General features: G+C 47.9%; 1 protein-coding gene and 1 long non-coding RNA gene across 3 annotated transcripts in view; one reads left to right on the plus strand and one right to left on the minus strand.

The window, feature by feature from the left end:
• The window catches only part of MAML3 (mastermind like transcriptional coactivator 3), a 417,109-nt gene extending 400,687 nt beyond the window's left edge, over positions 1-16,422 (plus strand). Inside the window, exons 3-5 of one of the 2 annotated variants that reach the window (XM_039249147.1) lie at positions 4,211-4,468; positions 8,546-8,630; positions 13,458-16,422. In XM_039249147.1, the coding sequence (XP_039105078.1) occupies positions 4,211-4,468; positions 8,546-8,630; positions 13,458-14,455 (1,341 nt within the window). In that variant the 3' untranslated portion in view covers positions 14,456-16,422. The remainder of the gene's footprint in view (positions 1-4,210; positions 4,469-8,545; positions 8,631-13,457) is intronic. The other variant, XM_039249148.1, reaches the window with a different exon arrangement.
• Positions 967-1,678, minus strand: LOC120243119. The gene is made up of 2 exons (XR_005531225.1): positions 1,515-1,678; positions 967-1,280 (listed from the first exon to the last, which is right to left on the minus strand). It is a non-coding gene; the product is annotated as an uncharacterized LOC120243119 (long non-coding RNA).

Here is a 16,422-nt window from a genome sequence, read left to right on the forward strand (position 1 = left end):
ATGCTCTCAGTTGCCAGGCTACCTGCTGTACGCAGTAACACTTGACTGCCTGGCTCCACGTTCGCAGCGTCCGCCCAGACGCGCGGGGCGGGGGGCGGGGGGCGGGGGGAGGGGGAGAGGAACAGGAGTCATGATTAAGCCATCTGCGGGGGGGGGGGGGGGGGGGGGGGGGGGGGGGGGGGGAGGGCGCTGCGCGGGCGGAGCCGGCGCCGCAAAGCCGGAGCGCCGGGCTGACACCACCATCTGCTGGGGCAGGGGTGGAACAGCAGCTGCTCCTCGTTCCGCCGCCGCCGCCGGGAAAAGGCTGAAAGCACGGGCGTCCTCCAGCCCGCACCCCGGGGCCTCCTCTCCACCGGCGGCAGCCTTTTGTGAGCCCCCTCCCCAGAGCCGGCGCTCCTGGTTCGCCGCCAGGAACCCCGGCCCCTCTCACCCAAACACTACGCTTGTTCTAGAAAACACTTAAGAGAAAGCTTCGCTACGCACAGATTTATAAATAAACAGCTGGCTGCTCTTGGGAGATATTTTTACCGCAGCTGTTTTTTGAAGCAGAAAACTGCTTCTTTGGAGGAGGTAGGATGTTCTTTACACCTCCTACCTCTCCAGCCCTTAGAAAATTCCTAAGATCTTTTCCCTGAGGAAGGAGCCATGTAAAATGGGTTCACTGGTTTTGACTCCCCGCCTCCTTCTTTTTATTTTGTTGAAAAGTGAGAAGATTTGGGGAGTAATGAAGATCTCTGTAGCCAATTGGATTTCCGAGGGGAAGCTAGTGAGTTAACATTCTTGGTTTAAGGCAAGGGAGGTCGCTGGGCAGGGGGTGGGGTGGAGAAGGAGCCAGTAATTAAAACTAAAAATACTGCATCATTTGGCTTCAAGGCATTACATTTCTCTGACGAAAGCTCAGCCTGGTTTTCTCTAATTGCACACGCAGTGTGTGTCCTCCTTAGAAACAAGAGCAGTGGCTTGAAATCCTGAAATTCGACAGGCGATTGCTCATTAAGCTCTCTTAGACTGGAGGTTAAAAGCTGCCATGTAATATGAAACAGTTAATGGCCTCAGCCAGCTCCATTTGTAAGGCAAGTCACTAGGAGCTCTTCACACTTCGGAATACACACTTGAGGTGGGGGCTGTCCGTGTCCCCCGCTGCTGAATGCAGGAGAGCTTGTTGGGGACGTACTCAGGGTGTATCAGCCTACATTCACGGATGTTTCCGATGGAAGGCAAGCCCTTAAAAATGCACAGAGCCCTCCTGTCCCTAGGCCTTCAGATCTTCAGCAAGAAACCTGAAGGCAAAACCAATGGGAGGAAGTCATTCGGAGAAATACATAATCCTGGGAGGTGATAACCTATCTCTTTGGGAAAGTTTTTTTCCCCACACTGTGCCTCTGAAGTATTTCTTTTTGCCCCAGGAAGACGGCCCAAAAGTAGTTGGATGTATCAACACAGTCACTTCATTTGCCTCTCTCTGTATTTCCAAGGTGGAGAAAAGGCTGGGAAAGCAACGCGTCACTACTTACCACTTCTGGGCATGCGCCCCAGCTAGGCAGGGCTGGTCACACAGGACAAGAATGTCTCCAAGTGCCCAAAGATAAACAGGGCCAGCCTAGGCCAGCCCAGACCAGCACTCATAAAACTAGATGAAGCAAACTTTATCTTCCCTTGGGCCTCATTTTCTTTCTCCTCTCCTCCTTACCAAAACTGGAAAATATTAGGGTGCCTGGGTGGCTCAGTCAAACGACTGACTCTTGATTTTGGCTCAGGTCATGATTTCGTCCTTTGTGAGATCAAGCCCCATGTGGGGCCTGCGCTGGCGGTGCGGAGCCTGCTCAGGAGTCTCTCTCGGTCTCTCTCTGCCCATGCCCCACGCGTGCGCACACGCACACTCTCGCGATCTCTCTAAAATAAAAAAAAAGTTAAGAGAAAAAACGGGAAAATATCACACGTACTGAAACACGCAGGAAAAAGCACAGTGTTGTCTGTATTTTTGTTGATTGGTTAACTGTTTATACTTCAGTGTGAATTCATTTGTTAAAGTGTTAAGTCAGTCAGCCATTTGTTCCTAAAGGTGGCAAGAAGTAGCTTCATCCCATTGGAAGGAAGGGCTTGGAAACAGGCAGCAAGCATTGGGGAGACTCTGAAACATGGCTATGCCTGCAGGGCTCAGGCCTAAAGTAAACTTTTTGGTAGCATGAAGGCTCCTGGCATTCTTGAATATAAGATCTTTATAACATAACTATTTCATGGCTCTCTACCTAGTAATCATCTACAGCGGAAATACGCAAAGACAAAAAGGGTTTTACAATAACACTTCCACTTGAAAAGTAGAACACAGGACACGTATGGGAGACACACTATGTATTTAGTCTACAAGCAATTCTCAGGTGTACACTTAGCACCACGGCCCCACAGTCTCATAAAGGCCTGTGCTAGCAGAAGGAATACTAAATTTAGACTCAGGATCAGTGTTCCAGTTCTGCTCTTTCCAATTCTTCCATTCGCTAGGTGTGACCTGGGCTACTGCACTAACTATCCAGAACTTCGTGGCCTCTTGTTTCCAGGCTGAGAGAAGTAATGGGTTTTTTGTCTGCCTTGCTTGTTTTGTTGTGTCCGTGTGGGTGGAGGGAAGAAAGAAGAGCCGCTGAAGATGCAGTTTAGGTTGGAAGAAAACGACGAACAGCTAAGCATCACACAGCAGAGGGGAGGTACACAAACCCAGGCTGTGGGGAATCAGGTCCAGGACCGCGACTAGGAGAGCCAGAGAGCAAACTCAGCAACATGTTTTGAGAGGACAGTGCAGGCATGATTGTATCTATTCCAAAGAGGTAGCAGAGCAGAAGTGGGAAAAATGTTAAAATCCAGTTTGACTGGATACAAAAATATTTAAATAACTATAGACTTATTCGTATTCATTTCATATTATTTTGGTGACATGATGGTGCCTTACACTATGATTGGATACGTCTTAGGCGTGTGCCCATTTAATCCGTGTTCATCTCAGACGTCGGATCCTCTGTGTTCAGCTTAATTACTTGAAACTTGAATGAATTAAAAGGCAGAATATTCAGACAATATTTGCTTGGTAGATGAACAAGGAAGGAACTATCTAAAAGCTGAATCTTACAGTCACATACCAACTCTTCCCATCAGCTGTTTTCCCTGGTGTACACTGTCTGTTACAGGCTCCCTGTGAGCACGTTCTCCAAGGAGTCACTTGACTCTTTGAGTAGGTCTCTACCACTTTACTCCCTACTCCTTAAGAACCAGGCCTTAAAAGTTGCCATCATTGACTGAGACAACTGTAGAATCAGAAGACCCAAATCAACCCCCACATTAGTAATTGTCCCAGACACTGGAGGCTCAGCCCTATTTTTAAAGATGTTGGGGGGTGCCCAGGTGGTTCAGTCAGTTAAGCAACCAGATTTTGACTGGCTCAGGTCATGATCTCACAATTTGTGGGTTCAAGCCCCACATCGGGCTCTGTGCTGACAGCTCAGAGCCTGTTCGGGATTCTCTCTCCCTCCCTCTCTCTCTGCCCCTCCCCTGCTCATGTGCTCTGTGTCTCTCTCAAAATAAGTAAACTTTTTTAAAAAATTATTAAAAATGTCGAGAAATTATGTGTCTTTGTTCAGTGCAGCACGTTCCCAGCTCTCACCATCAACAACTCTCACTAGCAGGAACTGTGTTTTTGCACACAGCAAAGCCTTCAAATACCACAATTAATTGGAATTCCATCAATTAGTAGATCTTCTGATTGATAAATTCCAGAATTCTTCTGTAAATGTCTCTCCTAGTTGCTAAGAAGAAGCCCATTTAGGCCAGGTAGACAGTAAAGATTAAGGGGTAGGGTCATTAAGAGGTAGGGTCACCCTGTCTCATTCCAGACTGAAGGTGAGCCCAGCCTGAAGGCTTCTTCCCTTTCCTTTGGAGGAACGCAGAACATTAGCTGGATACTCAGCCCCCGTCCCTTAATCAGTCTCATCCAAAACAGACTGGACTTGCTGTCAGATTTCCCAGAGCCATGCTCCATTACCATCCGCTTGTTTCTCTCCAGTTCCACAGTGGTAAGGCCAGATTCGAGGACTATTGGATTGTTTTAATGGAAATATCATCTGTGCCAATCAGGACCCCGCGGGCCCGCAAGCTGGGGCCTCCGCCTCAGGCTCCCTTTCAAATATGAAATCTCTGCATTTTCTTCTCTTCTCGTCCTCCCCAGGAACAGCACCCAGTTGGACTTCCCCGGACCACAGGCCCCATGCAGTCCTCCGTGCCCCCAGGCTCTGGCGGCATGGTCTCCGGAGCCAGTCCCGCGGGACCAGGTTTCCTGGGCGGCCAGCCCCAGGCGGCCATCATGAAACAGATGCTCATTGACCAGCGGGCTCAGCTGATGGAGCAGCAGAAGCAACAGTTCCTGCGGGAGCAAAGGCAGCAGCAGCAGCAGCAGCAGCAGCAGCAACAGATTCTAGCGGAGCAGGTAACATGATTCATTCATTCAGCAAGCATTTATTCAGGGCCTGGTGTCTGCGAGAGACTTCCAGTTGGTGTCCTTTGTCAAGAGATTCATGGTCTAGCATTTCCTGGGATCACAGAAGAATCTGCAGAATTTTGACCTTTCAATTAGTTCGACTTTTTCTTAGAATGAATTAGTTTGTTCTTAAAAGACAGGCTTCCGCCCTCCATTTGAAGGCCCGTTTGCCAGAGACATTTCTTCGATTCAAGCCTGCCTTCTTTTCTTCTGGTTTCTGGCACGGGGGGTCTGCGCAATCAGCATGGGGGTTGGGAGGCTGCCTCACATTCTCTATACACAGTAATATTTCCAGCCTGAAGAAGAAAAGGAAATAACTCAGAGAACTTTGTTTCTTGAAGGAAAATGTCAGGAGGAGGGATTGAGGAGAATTCTACAGAATTGGTCATGAACAATGGGACAGGAACAATGGCAGAATAATAGGGCCCATGGAACTACCTGGAAACCTGAACCCGGGGTCACAGAAAGGGTGCAAACTTAAGAAAATTCCCAACAGCTTTAAAACAGCTCAAGAAATCTTTGAGTTAAAGGAAGGCCTGACACAAATAAATCTTACCGTAGTCATCTTTGTCCACCCTTACCATATAATTCCTCCAGCTTCCAAAGAAAGCCTTCCCCGAGACCTGCTTCTGTAGTTTCAGTGTGCTTTGTTTTTCAAGATGCCCGTGCCTGATCCAGTATTATTATCCCAGCAAAGGCCTGAGGCCTTCCACAAGGGATCCCTACATGGCTCCTGTGGGAGTCTACACAGGGCCTCTCTCTTCTTATAGGAGGTAGGCGTGAGGTTGTCTTCCCAAGCTTAAAGCCCAACAGAGCTCTGCCCCACTGTTACCCTTCTAGAATGTTCCTAATACAATCAGAATTTTGGAAATGTATCAAGCCTCTTTCACCCCGTATTTACAAGCCACCACGTGGGATGCAGACCTGTTGAGGTCCCTACTAAGAGCAGCAGTTCAGAGTAACACCAGCCATCTCCCAAATAGAAAAATTGTACTGTTGAACACAGTTCACTTACGTTCCCTTCTTTGCTTTTGTTCCCGAGCAGCTGTGTAATTATCTCCCTTTTTACCAAGGTCAGTCAGCCGCCTGGCAGCTCTTGTACAAACAAACCTCTATCCCTCTCGCCCTGCATAAGGTGTGTGACAAGGATCCGTGCTAATATCTCTCAGGCAGTGATGAATGGAGCTGCCAAGGGGAAGCTGGGCTTTGTAAATCCTCTCCTCAGCCAATCCCGGGAAGCTTCAGGTGCGCCTGGTACTATGAGCAATGGCCTTTGATGTGTGTGCTGTGACCATGGCGCAAATAGGAGATGGGGTAACCAGGCAAATGCAGCTGTGCTAGCCAGGGCTGCCCCCACTCAGCAAGGGCAGCCAAACCCCAAGGAACAAGGAGGGAAGCAGAAGAGTAGAAGGAGATGCCCAGGCACAGAGCCAAGACACAGAGATACAGGGCCCCCTGGAAAAGATGGAGAAATGGGTATCATTCCTTAGCAAGCTGTGGACACCAAGAAACAAAGAGGGACCAGCAAAGGAATTTTACTCAGACTCCAAATGTGTGCCACCATTTGCTTGTGGTCTGAGTCTAAAAATGTCTTCCCCCTCTCTCTTCATCTGCCAGGTCAGGTTTAATACATGCCCAGCCTTCCTCCTATACTGTTTTAAGGATCACATAGAATTATATGTGTAAAATTCTTTGGAAACTGTACACGTGTATGTGGGGACCTGTCACATGGCCCTGGTGTCATGGAATGTGATGTCAGAGCTGCAGCCACAGCTGCCAGCCATCCGGTGGCTGAGGGCCTGCACAGAAACAGCTCAGTGCAACGGCCTGCCTGTGCCCGGATACGGACAGAGCTCGTCCATACAGGCTGTCTGGGGGTCTACCCGTGGTGGGCTGTCAGCTTTTGTGTTTGGAGAACGAATATTGCCCTATCAATGCCGAACTGATGTTCTTGGTCTCTGCAGCAGCAGTGAAAGTGCCTAATAATTGCAGTTTTGAAAGTAGCATATTAGAGGTCCTGGAATTTCCTGAAAGGACATGGGAGAGAAAACAGAAGGATTGGGGGACCTTGCCTGACTTTGAGAGCTTTAAAATGATTCCAGTGGCTTTAGAAATCAGCACAGAGCAGGCTGAAAGCAGGTGTGAATTGACATTTAACGCCTTACTCTCCAAGAGCACGAAGAAGTCACCTCACATCATTCTCAGAGGTTCAACCGAACCCAGAATTTTAGATGTGAAAGAAAGATTGGTGATCATGGAGGCTTTTTTATTTTACCTTGGATGAAACCGAGGCCAGGGAGCTCACATGATGTGTCAGAGATCGCAGAGCCAGAGGGGCAGAGGCCCACGACTGGGACAGGAGGCCCCTACCCCCAACCGACCACAGGCCACCCCAGGGCTTCTGCCCAGTCCGTGTGGACACTTAAGTTCTTACATAATATGAGAAGTCTGGCTGAGGAGAAGCTGTTAAATGCTCAGCTTCGTCAATAATGCCCTTATATTGCTGCCTAAAAGATTAGCATGGTTTCTTGTCTATACTTTATCTGTACAATTAATTAATTTCAGCACTTTGTGCAAAACACCATGGTCGGCACCCGGGATGGAGTGAAGAGAGCAGAGGCTTTTCTTTGCTTGCCAGAGTGCTGGCTGGCCTTGTCGAGAAAAAGCATAGAAAAAAGAAAGAGAAAGAAAATTATAGAGCTGCCCAGAAACAAAAACAAAGAGGAAAAAAATAGAAATAAACACATGCGTTAAGAAGTGGTCCATGTGTGTTATTTTTATAATGAACACTTTGAAAAGCAGGGCCCTTGTTGTACGGTCTTTATAAGCCCTCGCCGATGAAAGGTGCTCAATGAATATTTAGCAGCTGCAGAAGGAGGTTAAATGACATGCCGAAGGTCACGCAGCTACTTGACGGCAGACCGGGAACTAAAACCTCTTTCTCTGCTCTTTCCACCTCACTCTTATTTTCTTTCCCTTTTCACATGCAGCATGGTAATGATCATAATAGCTTTTCCAGTAGATTGGTAACAGCACTGGCAGCTCTGGATCCCCGCGAGTGGAAGAAGAAAGACAAAATCACAAGCCTCTGGCTCCCAGTACACGTGGAGTCCCGCGCGGTTTTCTTACAACACTAAATGCTGTATATTTTACTTGCGGAGATGTATTTTACAGGCAGTGTGGCCTGGTGGGAATAAGATTATCCTTGTTTATAGCCCCTGAGAATCCCATCTTCTTATACCGGAAGCATCTATTTAGGTCATTAAAGATCAGTTGCTCATCCCTTGAGCTGGGTCCCACAGTGCTAAGGAAAACATGCAAGCTGATGTGAGAAAGTCAAAGTCACAACTGTCTCCCTCGACACACACGCCTTGTGAGCCAGCAAGTCTACACATCAGATATGCCAGATAGTCACCAAAAGACATGTACAAGGATGTTCACAGCAGCAGCATTTGTGACAGCCCAAATGCTGCTTTAGGTGGAAACACTCTACATGCCCATCATGAGTAGAATAGGTAAATAAGTGAGTCGTGGTACATTCACGTAATGGAATACTATTCAACAGTGACGGTGAACAGACCACAACTACACGCATCAACACAGATGAACCTCATAAATATAATGATGAATGCAAGAAGCCAGACTCAGAAGCCAGACACCACAATACGTTGTATAAACCCACTTATACGAAGTACAAAAGCAGACGTCACTAGTCTGCATGGTTAAGTCAGGATAGTGGCTCCTCGGTCAGATGAAGTGGGTCCCTCGCATGGGTCATGACTGGAAAATGGGGCATGAGGGGAGTGCTAGCGGTGCTCAGTTTCTTGATCAAGATGCTGGTTATTTTGCTACAGAATGTGTCCATTTTGTGAAAAGCTATCAAACCCATGCTTTGCACACTTGCCTGGATGCACCTTATTCCTCAACACCAAGTTTAGTTTTTGAAAAAACTGCCTTCCTCAAAACTGCCACAATATTTAACCGTCTGTCCCCGTGTCACCTCCCTGCCCTTGTCGTGTGTTCCAGCAGCTGCAGCAGTCGCATTTACCCCGCCAGCACCTCCAACAGCAACGGAATCCATACCCAGTACAGCAGGTCAATCAGTTCCAAGGTGAGGCCAGTGCACACCTCTTCCGTTTCATACTTTCCAACCGTGAAGTGTGCGTGAGCGTGTAGCCAGTGACATTGCCTTCTGTGCTCTGTTTGTGTTCAGGTAATATTTAAAATATTTTTAAACAGGGTGCCAATCAGTCAGAATGCATTTCTGGACCCTCTGCTCTGCCAGGAACTAACCTTTTGGTGGCTGAGTCACAGAGAGGCCCTGGTTGGCACTGGACGGGTCATAGTGGCTGTGGAGGGCAGGGCTGGGGTAGCTGTAATTTACCAAAGATACAGAAGTATTTCAATAGTTCCGTAGCCAACAAGGAGATATCGGTGCCCGGCTGGTCCACTGTCAGCCTTGCCTATGTCTGGATCAGCACCTCGGGGAGCATGGGAGGAACAGTCCTGTGTCCCATCCTTCTCGCTAATCCCAGCAGGTCAGCTGGCCAATACCCCCACTTTAAACATCCACTTGAAGAATCTGACTTGCAGCAACACCAGCCTCTGCTGAAACTAGAAGACCAGAAGGGCCTTGAGTTTGACTGGACCATCTTGATCCTGCTGCCCTTCACAGAAGCTCTGATGACTCCTGACCCAGTAGCAGTGGGCACATTGTGTGCTCTGTGTGACCACTCCTTTATGAAGGAGAAAGTCCACTCGGATACCAATCCCTTCCGTCTCCAACAGGGAGAACCCCTGAGAGTCTCGTGTAGGGTAGAGGGTGAGCCTGATGACCCTTCCCAATCTCATCACAGGACTTTTCAGGGAGCTACAAGGGTCACCGATAGCAGAAACCCTAATTCCTATCCTCTGCCCTTCCTGTAGGACCTAGATCCTAGGCCCTAATTTCTCAAGTGTTACCTGTTGCCTTCAAGAGTCCGTCAGTAGCTATGAAGCCCTTTGCACATAAATATGCATATATGTAAATGAATACAAACTTTGTGTGGCATTTCACACAAGTGCTGCCCTCCTCATAGACTGTGGGTGAAAAATTCAGGATCTAGGGTAGCATTTTTCAATCTTTGCATTGCAACACACGAGTAGGTTGTAACGATAATTTAATGGGTCACAACGGACATTTTTTAAAAGAAATATAATAGAAAAAATGATCCGAGAGTATCATAACAAGGGAAATATTTGTTTCTGTTGTAAACCGGCCTGTGTATATACTGGATCATGCACTGTGAGCAGTGGTTTTAAAGAGTCTGAAAGCCACCGGTGCTCCCTGCCAGATCTCAGTGAAGATCGCCTGTGAAGAGACAGGGGCTTGAGTAGCTACCCCCTCCCTTCCACCCCTGGGACACATGTATCATTTCAGATCCCTTTGGACTTGACCCAGGGGAGGACAAAAGGAATGAAGCTGTGCACAGGTGCTCTGTGCACTAAATCAGTACCAGTATTCTTTGAAGAATTCTGTTACTCACTTGGTCATGGGTAGGGGTGTGTGGAAACGGTCACCGTTAGCACGCATAATTTTTTTTGCAGACACAGAGCCCTCCTAGGTTTATATAGGGAGTTCTCAAGCTTTAGCTGCATCAGAATCACCAGCAGAGGCTGTAAAAGCACACGTGGCCTGGCCCTACCCCCAGAGGCTCTGATTCCAGAGGCCTGAAGTAGGGCCTGAGAATTTGCATTTCTAACAAGCTTCCAAGCTTCCAGGAGTCATTGCTGCTGCTACTGTCCCAAGAGCCGCACTTTACAAACCGGTGATTTACATCAAGAACTAATTAAAAATATAAAATCATATAAACCCAGCATAGTGTCCCTTGAATTTTCTAGGTTCATAACTCATTTATTATTTTTTGAAATAAAGGGACCCACCAGCATTTAATGCTTCCTCTGTATTATGAGTTATTCTGTATGCTTTGGGTCCAGGTTAAAAATTCTACTCTTTGGGGCGCCTGGGTGGCTCAGTCGGTTAAGCGTCCGACTTCGGCTCAGGTCATGATCTCACGGTTCATTGTTTTGAGCCCCACGTCGGGCTCCGTGCTGACAGCTCAGAGCCTGGAGCCTGTTTCAGATTCTGTGTCTCCTTCTCTCTCTGCCCCTCCCCCACTCATGCTCTGTCTCTCTCTGTGTCAAAAATAAACTATAAAAAAAATTTTTTTTTAAAGTTCTACTCTTTGAACTTAAGTACAGCTAAATTTCCAGGTTGATTACCTGTGGGGTGAGGTTTTAGAAATATATTTATATTTTTCACAAATATAGGCCTCCTGTGAGTAAAAAGAGAAAACAGACCCTTTTAAGAAAAAATTGCATGTGATCTCTATTTGAATATGGAAGATTTTCTTTGACATGGTGATATTAACCAGTGGACAAGAAAATTAACTTCAGTACATTGTCCCACAATAATATCTGTTTCAGACCAAAATAAAAGAAGAAGAAGAAAATTAGTCTGTTACTTAACAGATATAGTAATCAGATAGAGACAAGGTAATTATTTGGACACATTTGCATTTATAGATATATATTATATTTATATAATTATATCTATTTATAATTATATTTATATATAATAAATAATAAATAAATATGTATATAAATATATATAATAATATATATATATAAACCACTTCGGTGGCTCAGTCGGTTAAGCTTCCTCTTGATCTCGGCTCAGGTTTGTGAGTTCGAGCCCTACATCAGGCCCCTCACTGACAGCGTGGAACCTGCTTGGGACTCTGTCTCTCCCTCTCTCTGCCCCTCCCCTGTGTGCTCACTCTCTCTCTCTCTCTCTCAAATTAAATATTCTTTCAAAATGAATGAATGAATGAATAAATAAATAAATAAAATTACTGACAGCATAAAACTAGATTAGTAAAAAGGGTTTGTTTCTTTGTACTTAGAATAAAAATAAGGAGCTGACTGCTAGTTTTAAAATGCCTTTTTTTTTTTAATTAGAGTTGCACCTTGATAGTACAGTCATTTTACACCAAAAATAAAGGTTGGCTTGGATTAATGCTTTAATACCTCTTAAAAGGCATTGCAGCATTTCTGTCCTCTAACAAAAGGAACCTATTTGTCATGCACAAAAGCAGCCAAGACCATATCCAGTCCCTCAACATATCCATTATAAAAACACAACAAAAATGTCCCCAAAAAAGTCCAAAAAAATGTCCAAAAGTCTTTTTGTCTGTTTCCAGCAGCTCATCAGCCTTTTTATGCAATTTGGGTCTAACCAATCGGTCTCTGAGTCAGCAATATTTTCTCCTTAATTTTTTTTTTTTTTAACAAACAACTCAATAACCCATTTCACCACAGTTGATCAGATTGGTCATGCAGTCGATACAAATTTAGTCGTTAAGGTCACAAAACTTCATAACGAGATTACAGATTGCAATATATACCACCATCCAGTGTTTAACAGGAACTTTTGATTTTTTTTTTTAAATCACTTCGATATAATGAAGCTTAAAACAGAAAACCGAAACATTTCTAGGGCTCTACCCCAGCCCTTCCGGGTCTCCCAACAGTAACCATTTCATTTCTCAATGCAGCATGATATTGATCTCAAGCCACAAAAACTTAAGTCATAATCAAAATTCCCATAATTTTCTTTCTTTAAGAGAAAGAAAATATGGAGACACAGTCGCTACCCAGAAATCAATAACCCCATCAGGAAGACAGAAACACACTTACCTGCCAAGGTGTCAGGCTTAACAAGGTTAGACTATTCTCATCTGGTTTCCCATCGCACCTCATCCCAGTTGCAGGTAGTACCACATTTGCTTAGAATATTGATTGGCCCCCATGCTGCATCTTTTTTAAATGTCCAGGGGGGGAAAAAAACTATCTTTCTTTGTCTTATAGACTCAGTCATTAGCTGGGACATAGGAAAAACTCATTTTTGTGCACCTCCTGGCCCTTTACAACATTGACTGGGGTTCTCAGGGCAGCATTTCTATTCTCTTGGCTGATTTGGAAATTTCCTAGGAACATGTAAAGAAGGACTCACTCAAATGCCTAATTAGAGGTGAGGGACTTGGCATTCAGACTCTGGCCAACTTTTAAACAGCATCATTAAAAACCGTGTTAGCAATCCACCGAGAGAAGTAGTCACTGTTGATTTGAAGGAGTGAGTGGACGTTGCTGGAGACCTGCATGAAGTTCATTGCCAAAGAGCAAGTAGCAGGATGCTTTCTTTTTCTAGCTCAGGAAGCTGGCCATCTTGCACTGACATGTTATGATTCAGAGAATCTGGAGCATGTGGAAATCTAGAGAGTGGATCCAAAACATATCCCATCTGTCGAAATAGCTTCTTAGCCAGAGCGGTGGCCTTTCGCCTCCAAAATCCTACTCAAGTCTTCAGGGAAATTAGTCTAATGGTCTTTATTGATAGTATTCTCTACTGAACCATGTTCCACTTCACAAATAGAACACAAAAAATGATCAGCTGTTTCTTCTTAAGTTCGCCCAAGAAGTGAATTCCTTCTCTCCTCCAAGAAAAATAGTATCTGATTGGTTGAGGACAGTATCCTATCAAGAAGAGTGAAAAACAGCTTGCTTCTGAAATGTGGAAATAATAATAACAGAGTTACCAAGGCAACTACAAAAGCACATGTCCAGTATGATCCCTATTTTCATGTGTCTATAAAATACTGATGGTTATCTCTGGACGGTGGGAATTAAAGTACTTTTGTACTTTTCAATATTTTCCAAATATTTTACAATCAGCATATGTTATAGTCAGAAAAAATAATCATTTTTATTAAGTATCATCAGAGTAGATCTCTTCACATAAAAGAATTTGGTCATTCCTAAAGAAACTTCCAGCAACATGTTACAGTAAATTCCATATCGAGATGAGTGAATGGGTACGTCTTTCCCTCCCCCCCCACAGGTTCTCCCCAGGATATAGCAGCCGTGAGAAGCCAAGCCGCCCTCCAGAGCATCCGAACGTCACGGTTGATGGCACAGAACGCCGGCATGATGGGAATGGGGCCCTCCCAGAATCCAGGGACAATGGCCACGGCAGCAGCCCAGTCGGAGATGGGACTGGCCCCTTACAGCAACACACCTACCAGTCAACCAGGAATGTACAGTTTGAGCCCAGGAATGACCCAAATGTTGCAGCACCCAAACCAAAGTGGCATAAGCATCGCACACAGCCAGGCCCAGGGGCCAAGGCAGCCCACCTCCGGGCAGGGGGTTGGCATGGTGAGTGGTTTTGGTCAGAGCATGCTGGTGAACTCAGCCATCACGCAACAGCACCAGCAGATGAAAGGGCCGGTGAGCCAAGCCCTGCCGAGGCCCCAGGGCCCGCCCAGGCTTCAGGGCCTCATGGGCGCGGTCCAGCAGGGAACGCAGAGCTGGCAACAGAGCCGCTTACAAGGGATGCCCGGGAGGACTAGTGGAGAACTGGGGTCGTTCAACAACGGTGCGAGCTACCCGCTTCAGGCCGGCCAGCCGAGGCTGCCCAAGCAGCACTTCCCCCAGGGACTGGGTCAGGTTGTGGATGCTAACACGGGCGCGGTGAGAACCCTCAACCCAGCTGCCATGGGTCGGCAGATGATGCCAGCGCTCCCCGGGCAGCAAGGCAGCGGCCAGGCCAGGCCGATGGTCATGTCTGGCCTAAGCCAGGGGGTCCCCGGCATGCCGGCGTTCAGCCAGCCCCCGGCACAGCAGCCGATGCCCAGCGGCAGCTTCGCCCCAAGCGGCCAGAGCCAGGCCTACGAGCGGAACCCCCCTCAGGACATGTCATACAATTATAGCAGCGAAGCTGCTGGGGCCTCCTTCCCTGGCCTCTCGGACAGTGCGGACCTCGTGGACTCCATCATCAAAGGTGGGCCGGGGGATGAGTGGATGCAGGAGCTCGATGAGTTGTTTGGGAACCCCTAGTCAAGAGGCGCCCCAAGAGCCACAACTCTAGTGTTGAAAGCTTAAAACGTGAAAGAGAAACAGGATGTTGAGCCATCCCTGTTTTTCGTTTTTTTGACCCACGGAAACTGAGCAAAACTGCAGCTGGCTCACGGTGAAAGATCCAGGTGCCGGTCCACAGCTCCTCTGGGCCTCGTTTCACCTGATTTTCACACAGCAATCAAGACAACACGCCATGCAGGTCCCTGCTGCAAGAGAGGGAGACCCCCCTGGAGGCGGGTGGGGAAGACAGACGCGACGCCCCTCTGCCCGGCACTCCCTGTGACCGCCCGGCCCAGGGAGAGCTGCGCCAGCCCGAGACACTGCTGCCAGGGGTGGGGTGTCCGTCAGCCCCTCCTGGCCCAGCTCCGGAGCCTGCAGAGCCGGGGAGAGTCCCACGGAGGCTGCTGGGTGGTGGCACAGGCCAAGAGCACAGGTCAGAAGTGCGCTGAACTCTGGCTGGAAAGAGCTATCAGGCATCAGGACATGCTACTGGGTTTGGAGGGTAGACACGAAGAGCAGTGAGATGTCACAGGGAGACTACAAAGGACCTCACAAGCCTATCTGCCACCCCACGATGACCCTCAGGAATTTTAGAGGCGTTGCTATTAACTGCCTCTCAAGGAAAGCCAAGCAAGCCCGGAGAAGGGTCTGTCCGGCAGTCCTGGGGGAGGCAGCCCTCTGCTGGTGACCATGGTGGCCGTCACTCGGGGTAGTTGGGCTGGAGCCTCCCGGGGCCTCGGTGCGATACTGGTATGTCCAGGCAGTTCACATCTACTTCCGGTGGCCACGGGGTGGGGGACCCGACTGGATGCTGTGTCTGCCAGTGTGGCCGTCTTTCCCCACACCCCTCCCTGCCCTTCTTGTTCCTTCTTGCCTCCACCCCATCCTGCCCTTGCTTTTCCTTACAGACTATTCAGAGAAGAAATGAAGTTTTTGTCCTTAGGGGACCTGAGCAGAATCAAAATAAATGCAAGAACATAGATCATGCCTGAAACGCAAAGGCAACACTGGAGTTTTCGTTCTCTAACATGTAGTCGAGTGAATATTCTCTGCCCGGAACTGAGCAGGCCCCTCTGATGCTCGACGGTGGGTTTATAGGAGCCACACCTGATACTTCTGGGACACCCTGGGAGGAATCGCCCGAAGGTCGCTGACTCTGGCTCCCTTTGTGGAAACCCCGGGGGTGTTGCTCTCAAATTGGCCTTGCCTTTAATCCCTACTCACTGGAAAGACAAACCTAAAACACTGAGAGAAGAGGAACTGAAAAATCAGTTGCCCCACCATACACATTTTGATGATAAAAAGAAGGAAAATACAATTCCTTCCAAATGGGCGAAGGAATCCACTTCGAAAGTCCTGTACAGTCTTTCTCTTTGTAAATCACTCCAATCTGCCCTGAGCGAAGTCTGTCGGAAGGGATGACGACCTCTACCACCTACAATAACGCTTGTCTCTCTAGTCCTTGCTGCTGTTCCCACTGTGCCGTTTCGGAGGCCACGTGGCATAATTATTGTCTGGAGTAAAAGCGGTGTACGCTTTTCTCCCACTGCCCGCCCGCTCCGTGTCCGAAAGGCTGACCTCCTCTGTACGCTGACACGCACCTCGCTGTGCCACACGTGGGCCCAGGCTGTGGGAGGCTGGACTGGCTGGACTCGGAGGAGGGTCCTGAGAAGAGGCCTCGAATGGGAAGCTGGGGACAGAGGATAGAGACGCGGCAGGCAGGCAAACACTGCCCTTGGCTTGCTCGCCACGTCCCAAGGTGGTAGATCTCCTGAGCAAGGGACAGGATGGAGAGCAGGGGAGGCCTGGTGAGCGAGAGCCCAGGCAGGGGCTTTACCCCCCGCCGGGAAGAGGTGGTGGCAGGTGATCGTAAGCCCCTTGCCTGGGGAGGGGACATCACCAGGGAAACTCTGAGTGGAAACAGATAAAAACCAAAAAAAAAAAAA

Source organism: Hyaena hyaena, unplaced genomic scaffold (genome assembly GCF_003009895.1).
Source record: "Hyaena hyaena isolate Hyena2069 unplaced genomic scaffold, ASM300989v1 scaffold_333, whole genome shotgun sequence".
Classification (NCBI taxonomy): Eukaryota; Metazoa; Chordata; class Mammalia; order Carnivora; family Hyaenidae; genus Hyaena; species Hyaena hyaena.